Source organism: Pteropus vampyrus, unplaced genomic scaffold (assembly GCF_000151845.1).
Source record: "Pteropus vampyrus isolate Shadow unplaced genomic scaffold, Pvam_2.0 Scaffold355, whole genome shotgun sequence".
NCBI classification, from domain to species: Eukaryota; Metazoa; Chordata; class Mammalia; order Chiroptera; family Pteropodidae; genus Pteropus; species Pteropus vampyrus.
In genome coordinates this window covers 373,603-382,742 of record NW_011889136.1, presented here as the reverse complement: position 1 = coordinate 382,742, position 9,140 = coordinate 373,603, and the positions used below count along the sequence as shown (strand labels likewise).

General features: G+C 56.0%; 1 protein-coding gene across 1 annotated transcript in view; it reads right to left on the bottom strand.

Annotated features, from left to right (window-relative positions):
- LOC105304826 (transient receptor potential cation channel subfamily M member 1-like) overlaps positions 1-9,140 on the bottom strand; it is a 56,355-nt gene that overhangs the window by 16,422 nt on the left and 30,793 nt on the right. The window contains exons 15-19 of the mRNA XM_023522694.1: positions 7,655-7,829; positions 6,172-6,192; positions 4,982-5,126; positions 3,781-3,983; positions 3,088-3,220 (exon numbers count right to left, since the gene is read on the bottom strand). Coding sequence (XP_023378462.1) covers positions 3,088-3,220; positions 3,781-3,983; positions 4,982-5,126; positions 6,172-6,192; positions 7,655-7,829 — 677 coding nt within the window. The remainder of the gene's footprint in view (positions 1-3,087; positions 3,221-3,780; positions 3,984-4,981; positions 5,127-6,171; positions 6,193-7,654; positions 7,830-9,140) is intronic.

Below are 9,140 nucleotides of genomic sequence, written 5' to 3'. Positions count from 1 at the left end.
TCAAACGCCAAGCTTCCTCGCAGCCGCGGAAAAAACGAAAACTCCCTGGATTACAAAATTCTCGTCATTCGAGGAAAAGAAGTTGAACCTCGGACAGAGTTTTATCAGAAAAGATTCTTTCCAAGTCAGTCGCCCTTGAAAGAAACCGTGAGCCTGCGATCGGGGATGCCAGACCACAACACAGAACGAGGCAGAAGTCAACGCCGTGTTCAACGGTGGATTCGCAAGGGACACAGACATGGCCTTAAGCCCTGGGGGAAAAGGACGCGTGTTGCCAGGTGCCGCGGGTCTCGCGAGAACGGACTGTTCGGGTGGACGGGTCCCGCCCTGGTGCTGGCAGCAGTTGTCTGTGAGACAGTCCCCTCCCCCCCACCGGTTGTCTGATGCCACCTGATGTCACCTGATGTGACAGAGAGACAACACCTCGCAACCCCGGCGCTGGTTTCGGTGCTGCCGACATCGAAAAGCCTGCCCGAGGACACGGGTGGCAGAGTCACCTGCCTATCGAAACCGATCCTCGTTCCGAAAACCTGGTAAAACCAAAGTTTCGGAGCCAAAGGGGGCATCGTCGATACCCAAAAGGGAACGCATCGAAGACAGAACAGAAGTTTGCATTCAAAGCAGGAGACGAAGCTTTGAGTCATCCAATTGCTGAAAAACTTGAAAACAACTTAAAAAAATGAAAATCGTTTCTTCAATAAAAGTAAATAAATAAGACCAAAAAAAAAAAAAAGAAAGAAAGAAAGAAAGAAAAAGACAAATTTGGACTCCTGCGCGGAGGCGTGCAGGCCCCCGGCCCGGTCTCTGGCGTGAGGAGCCGGGGACGTTTTCCTCGAGGAGCAGGCGCGTGGGGAGCCCGAGGGGTGAGTGGCAGGGGGCACAGCACGCGGGAGGGCCGTCTGGGGTGCGGGATGTGGGGTGCGGGCCTCGTGGGGCCAGCAGCACCGGCGGCCGGTGGGCGGCCGTGCGGCCTGATCGGGGTCCAAGGGCAGAAGTGAGCCCGGCGAGCGGCACGGCCACCTCAGGCACCCACGCGAGCAGCGACGGCAGGTAAACCGCACCCAGGACTCGGCGAAGAAGAGGGGGTGTCCGTGGTCGGCCGGCGTCTGCCACGCCGAGCAAGAAGACCCACTGCCAGCCTCCCAGCCCAGCGCGCAGGGGCGGGCGGCCACATTCCGGAGGAGAGTCACCTGCGCAGGTACGGGCGCGGCTGCGGCCCAGGGCTGCGCCACCAAATCGGGGGCACGGCGGAGAGCTCTTCCGGGGAGGGGGGCTCAACGTCGGGCCTTACGAAATGTCGAGATCATACGACAAAAAGAAACGGTCGCCTCGCTAGCACGGCGCACCCGGCGTCCCGCGCACCCGGGCAAGCGCGCTCGTGGATGCTGCGCGGGGGACCGTGGCCCAGCGTGGCCTCAGAACGTGGGCCCGGACGCCAAAGGCGCCCCATAGCAGGGAGGCCGGGGAGAGACTGACGCCGGGAGCCACGCGCTCCTACCCGCACCCCGCACCTACACGACCGAGAGGGGAACGGGAAAATCATCACGCGGCAAGTGGGGACTCAGGATAAAAACCACCAAATACGTAAAGAAGATTCAAGACACGGCGGAGACACATAAGTAGGCAAAAGTCCGAATTCAGAAGTAATGCCTGGTGTCCAAAGTTAGGGACTGTTAACTAATTTGATTTCCACTCTTCCGCCTACTTCTCGCTCCTCCGCTCTCCCGGTTAAGAGGGAGGAGGCGCTGCCATCTCCCCAGACCTCCTGAGACTCAGCCCAGGAACGGGGCGGAGGGGCCGGAGGGGCCGGAGGGGCCGGAGGGGCCGGCACGTGCCCCCAGCCCTGGCGGCGACCTCGGCCAAGGGAAACGGAAAGTAGCCGGTCTCTCGCACCTGTTACACGGGTACAGAGCCCCCAAGAGTACAGCACAGTGTGGTGGTGACCTGGTGGCCGCATCCCGAGGCCTGGGTCCAGGAACGGGAGGACCCGGCCGAGGCCTGGCTGTGGGGGAGGGGAAGGCGCACAGGCCGAGCGGAGAAACTCGCTTCCACCGCAGGCGACCGGCCGGTTAAACCCCCGTCAGCAGCAAACCGAAAAGCAGACGGTTTAGATGATCAGGACCGAGACCTCATCTCTCCGTGAAGAAATAATCCGCGTGTCTTGAAAGCGTAGGAATCGCCTTCTTCGTTAAAACAGCGAAGAAGTCTTTCAAAGTTTCATCGCGAATGTACCTTTAAGGCCAAAAGTCGGCGTGGATGCCCCTTGAGTCTGGCCGGCTGGGTGACAAGTCGAGCTGCTTTAAGTAAGTGATGAAGATGCTCAAAAATTACATGACTAGAAAATGTGGGGGCGCAGGCCTATCCCTCCCGTCCGCTCTTTCCCCGTGGCTCTTTGCCACCTGCAGGAGGCGCAGTCCTGTTGCCCTCCCTGTGACCCGCCTTCATTTGCTCATTCACTGATTCACGCCTGCTGCGTTCATTCACCGCACATTTGTCCAGCACCGCCCTCTGCATGGTGCTGGCTCTGTCCGTACCCAGGATGTCAGAGTGTCTGAAAGACAGACCCAGCCCTGATTTCCAGGCGTCCACCCTGCTGGGGGACAGACGCCTCTGCCTCCGGGGGTTCCTGGTCTCGTGGGAGCACAGAGGAGGGAGCCTCTTCCTCTGGGAGCTGGTGGGGGGGGGGCGGCAATGAGACCCAGTGGCAGGAGGAGGGGAGTCCTAAGGGAGACCGGCCTTGGCAGGGGCAACAACGCCCAAGAGCAGGGATGACAGTGGCTGTCCCTCCCTCCCCGCCCCCCCATTAGGGCCTTGTGGCAAAAGCCCCCGCTTTGGGGCTGGGAAAACGGGCCTGGCTGTTTGGTTTGCCGTGGTTTGGTCTCAGCCTGGACCATTCGCGATAAATGTCGCCCCCTTTCACGCACAATATTACAGCCGTCACCTTGACACCGTCTCGGGGTGGGGAACACGCGACACCCCAACGTCTGAGCAAACGAGAACGCGGAGAGCGTGTGCGCGGGGCCCCGGGCGTCCCCTGGGGAGCGCGGCGACGCGCCGGGCGCGCCCCTCCCCTCGCGCGCCCCTCACCTCTCGGAAGTGACGCGGATGCGCTCGTCCCTGGACGACTGCTGCTCGTCCTCCTTGTCCTGGAAATGCTCCTGCAGACACTGCTCCTCGAACTCGTGCAGCCTCTTCAGCTCCTCCTCCCCGAGGAACAGCTCTGCGCCCAGGGACAAGCGCGCGCCCGTCAGACGGCGCCCGTCCGCCCCCCACCCCGCGCGCTGTCGCCAGCGGACGGTTTCCCGACCCTCCCGGGCGTCGTCACGCAAAGAGGGCCGTGACACGCGGCAGAATGGCTCACTTAACACACGAGACAAAATACACAGCCGTTCAGGATGTGGAACCAAATTCTGCTTCTCTGGAAAACTCTTGCACGTATCTTAGGGCTAGAGTCCAGTGTCCGGCATCATTTCCCCCGTTATCTCTACATTCAACAAGTTAAGACGTCTCGAAAGCGACCCCGAATGACTGTAGGAGAGTTGTTTTCGAGAACTCTCTGTTCCTCATCCCTTCCCGAGTGGGCTTTCAGTAATATGAACTGTTAATAAATGAATCAAAGCCTAATCAAAGGGACACACGACGAGACGCCTTCAGCAAAGCACAGCAGTTGGGACCAGAATGCTGTGTTTTCGCGCGCTCCAAAGGCGGTTTACTGAGCTCCCCGCGAGGGCCGCCCATCGGGACACCCTCCCGACATCAGCCCAAGCCCGGAGCCCGTACTCAGCCCGCGATCCTGTTCGTCTGGGTCCCCGCCCCTCTTCTTCCTGCAGCGGCCACCGAGACGCACGGCGATGATGTAGATGTGGCTGAAGATGATCATTGGTGGCGGGAGGACCGGCCGGTCGTGGAACGTCATAATCAGCTGATATCGCTGGAATTTCCACACTTGGTTGGATATCGACTTCACCTCGAAGAAGGTGTTGCTTTAAAAAGAAGACGTTTGTAGTTAGTCGCGTCGCTTTCTGCCGCGATCACCCGGAGTCGTCGGTCGCTCACGTCGAAATGGAGAGACGCTCTGGAACGGCTCTGAGCGCCAGCTCGTACCGAGCGGGGCGGCCCTGTCTTTCGCTCTACCTGTCCGCGGGGGTCCTCTGCGATCGAGGACATGTGACGCAAACGATGAAGTGTGCCGAAATCGTCCCGTATGGACGATTTTTTATTTCCTAAAAAACCGCACTGCCGTGTGGTTTTTGACGCCTGTGCCCGGGAAATTTTATTCCGTATATTTAAAGGTCTGAGCCATTCGGCTAAGCATCGCGAAGCATTGAAACGCCCGGCGCGGTCAAACCACTGGTGACCACCTTACTTTTGGTAACCAGATCGATTGCTTATTGACCTGGTTCGATCGAGTGCGTTCTCTTGGACGTCGGGCCCATGTCGACTTTGAGTTCTAGTTCCCAGTGGGAGACCGTGAGAGCACATTCGAAGGTAGAATTCTGGCCAAACACGCTGTCTGCTGACATGGGGACCTTAGAAGAGCCAGCCCACCCCCGTGACCTTTTTCCTCCACGTCTCTCAAAACTGGAGTTAGAACCGGGTTCTCACCAACGCCCGGGCGGGCTCTAAGACTCTATGTTCCTGTGAAGGCTTCTTCCGTCTTATTGTTCATCTCAGAAGCTAAAATAATGTTTCTCAACATTCGTTAAGCGTGGCGCACACTCAAGACATCACGAGACAAAGGGCAAGTTTTATAAGAAGCTTGATTTTCAATGTGAGCCATTTTTTTTCCCCTAGGCCATTTTATTTTATATGGTATAAATGATGAGGAAAATATTTTATGTCGTATTACGGCAATCGTCACAGCTCATGAAATTAACTTTGCTTCCCGCGCCTCTGATAATGAATTAAAGGTGCGATTGGACCGAATCTTCTGTATGACAGGGGGAGTCATAAGCACCCGGCCGTTGCCCGCGACACCTACTTGAACACCGCGATGAGCAGGTTCACCAGCAGGATGTTGGCCACCAGCAGGTAGCACGCCATGATGGCCGGCGTCAGCCAGGCGCCCGGGATGCACGGGGGCAGCCGCTTGCCCTCCTCGTCGTACTGGTTTTCCCCGCAAGGAGCTGAAACAGACGTTTGTCTTTTTGCACATGCTTTTTATGCGGAATGAAAAGAATACGTATAACTCGCGTATGCTATGCAATGACCTATTTCTTTTAAACATTTTTTTTTCCCCATTACAAATGATATCCGGTATGATATCAGTTTCAGGCGTACCACATAGTGATTAGATACTTATATAATCGGTGAAGCGATCACCCCAATAAACCCAGTACCAGTACGGTTACGACACCCGATGTTCCCCGGGAGGTACTCACGTCCCCACGACCGTTTTGTAACTACTGGTTTGTATCTCTAAACCCCCTTCCCCCATCTTCCCGACCTTCCCCACATCCAGCAACCATCGAAAGGTTCTGCTATCCTGTTCTCTAGATTCTACATGTGAGTGAAATCATAAGGCGTCTGCGTCTCTCTGTCTGACTTAACTCCGCTCAGCACGGTACCCTCTAGGTCCACCCATGTTGCCGCAAATGGCATGATTCCATCCTTTTTCATGGCTGAGTAATATTCCTTCGCGTATGTATATATGTACCGCCTCTTCTTTACCCATTTGTCTGTGATGGGCAGCCGGGTTGGCTCCGCATCCTGCCTACTGTAAACGATGCCGCAGAACTATTCCTTCATTAATATATATCCATTAGAAAGTTATCGTGTCTTCTAAGAATCGAACATTCGCTTATGTTGTCTTTGGTTTCGCTCGCGATTAACTTTGAAAATGCTTTTGTTATGGGGTCCCTCTACCCCCGGATCCATTAATCGACTGTTCTGGCGCCATGTTTGAAAATTATCTTTTCTCTCTGCCGCTTTGATCCCATGGGACCTATTTCCTGAAGAAAAAGCTAGGACGATCCCAGTAGCGATTAGCGAATAATCTTCACGAATGTATAGTCTGCGTACTTCTTACTGACTTACAGTTTTAAAAAGTGTGGACAGCAGACAACAAGAAGAAGCATTTGCGACCAGATAAAAGACGATCGGTAATTAGCCGAAAGACTAATGAATACACACATTTCGTGGACTAGAGCCAGCGATGCCGTGTAAACTTACGATTAATTTCCATGGCGTAGACTGTCCAGGGATCGGAGAGCAGGGTTTTATTTTTTTTTAGTTTTGACGGGAAGGGAGGAAACAAAGTCAAACGACAATGGAGAGAAAAGTAAAAGAAATGATTAGCGACACAAGAAATGCCAAGTATTCGAGCGTGGGAATTCCAGATTCGCACTAGAGAACAGCGATCTACAGAGAAGAATCAGACTCGTGGATTATAGGAAACGTGTATGGATATCGTTTGGGAATCGTTATTTTACCCCGTGTCATAAGCCATAGCAAAAGCTCGGCGGTTCAGAATACTGTGACAAACGCACGAGCCTGCCGGCAGAGGATCGTGTTAACGTACAGGTGGATGGATCAGGCGGTCTCCACAGCCCGGCGCCAGCTCCTCAGAGGCACAGAGAAATACAAAGCTATTATGTAATAATCAGCTGAGAATCGAAAAGCTACAATTGTGGCGTTACTGAAAATAATAGCCTCAGAATTACCTCTATCTTCTCTCATTACCCAATTTAATAATAATAATAATAACAATAATTATATATATATATTTAATAAAGATGTTACAACGTATGTCTGGATCCAGGGACTTTTAGCGTTTATGTGTGTTTCATTAACATTCTTGTAACCAAACTAGATGTTTATGCCCTGGCTTCCCAGGCTGCACACACCTTCGACGACAGGCTTTGAGATACCTGTGTTCAAGGCGTGTTTTACAAGCTACATAGAAGGCCTCGTGTGAACCCGTTATGAGTCTGAGCTGGTGGCGGTAGCTTTAGTGACGACCCTGATGCTCTATGATGACACAGACGAGGGCGAGGAGCCTCGTGCGCTGGTGTCACGTCGACCGTCTGGGTAGAACAGGTGTGAGAACGTTTGAGCTTCGCTTCCCTACGAGGCACAGGAGATGCTGCGACCGACCCGCTCGGCCTCGGGGCGGGGCCTACGGCCCCCAGAAGTCCCTGTGGGGCTGCTCCTGTCCTCTGTGACGTCCAGAGTGTTGCTGATTATTAAGAAAAACAGCACTCCGGCAGCAAAGGGGGAATCGGCAGCTGTGCGGACAGTGGGCTTTGGTGGCCTGAAGGAGGGGACGGCGCGAGGCACCAGTCACCCTGTCCCGGGACAGCTCACCGTCTCGTGGCTCTAGCACTACCGGCTCTGTCTTGGGGCGGAAAGGGGTTACGTGGAAGCGAAGTCGGGACACGGGCCCCGGAGCCATATTCAGGTGCTGGGATGGCCACGGGGCCAGCCAAAGGGGGCGAGAGTCGGAATCTCAGTTAACGGTTTCTACAGTGGAGATAACGATGTCTCCCAAACTACACTTCTCGATGTGTACTCCTGTCTTCACGAAATGATCCGACGCCTGTGGCAGGATTAAAAGGCACGTCCTCCCCAGGGAACAGTGCTCCCGCCCTAACTGGGACCTGGTCGTCGGCCTCGGAAGCAGGGAAGAGAACCTTACTATGGATTCTAGTCTTACGGTCTATCTGGTCCGCAAACACCTCCCCGTAGATCATCCAGTAGGGCATGTAGAAGATATTGCGGGCCAGCTTCCAGGAAGGCTCCTCGTCGGGGTGCAGAATGGCTTGACGGGCCACCCCGAAACTCATCAGCACCACCAGCATGATGACCACAAAGTAGAGCATGTCGATCATCTGAGGAGGGAGAGAAAACGCGTCTCATACGCCGAGTGCGGGGAGCCGTGCTCCGGTTGCTATGGACACTAAATGGGTAGAATCCCTCCTTGGGACGTCCCCGAAGATGCCAGCCCTTGCCAGGATGAGCTACGCCCTATACCCTCTCGCTCAAAGCCACTCGCCCTATAACGAAGGATCCCCGAATTTAGGGACGTCCTTTCTCCTGGGGCCAGCCCTACCCCTGAAGCTCTCACAGGCGAGGTCAGGACGAGCTGCTGGACCGTTTTCAGTTTCACGGTCCTTGGCCTGTTGGGAAGGGAAGCGCTGCCTAGGACAGCGGGGACACGCTCGCACGGTGGCCGGAGCTCGCGTGCCGAGGGCGCCGGGGTGCAGGCGGGGGCCCCCCCCGGGCCTCCCTGTGTCTGGCTCTGCTCCGTGTTGAAAGCTTATCCATCAGGTCCCTGCCACGTGTGTGCGCGCATCCACAGTAGTCCCTCGACTCATGTGTGTCCACTGGATTCCATGAGGTCACTAACCCGCAGGAGGAGTGTCTATCTTAAAGCAAAAGCCCTTCCCGTAAGACCCCCCACCGGCCCCCGCCCGCGCCACGGCTCCCGGCGGCCTCAGCACTCACCATCTTTCCGATCATCATCACGTAGGGCCCCAGGTACTTGTTGACACCGAAGATGTCCAGGACGCGGATGTACCAGAAGATGATGTCCACGCAGTAGATGACGCGGCCGTAGCCCATGTACGGCTGCCGCTGCAGGCGGAGGGCGGCCCCCACCAGGAACACGCTGATGGCCACCAGGTCGGTGATGTTCCAGTACTCCTGAAGCCACACCTTTATTTTCTGGCTGAGCTTGCCTGGTTCCGACATGAGGATCTGCAAACAGACGCGGGGGCGCAGTGAGCAGGGCCGGGTGCTGAGCTGGAAGCCGCCGCCTCCGAAGCTCAGACAGACGGCTCTGGCGGAACGTTCTGGGGCATCTGGCTCCCTGCCCTGCCCGGCACCTCTAAGCAGTGGGCTTCTCCGGGGAGGAAGAAGCCCAGAAAGGGAACGGCCTGGGATCCTCTGTCCTCGTGGGTTCGGCGTGGCCCAGGCTCTCAGGAAGTGCCCCCTGAACTGTGTCCTCCGGCTGCAATGAAAGCCACTGCCTCTCGAGTTTTCCCCCCTAAGTCTCTGGACATGTGCCTGTCAGTCAGCCTGTCCTCCAGGAGGGTGGTCTGGAGCGGAGATGTCCCCGTGGGTTCCCGGTGGAGGGGACACAGGCGGGCTCCGAGACGCCGGTGTGCACCTTAGATGTGAGAGGTCAGGGGCAAGTTAAA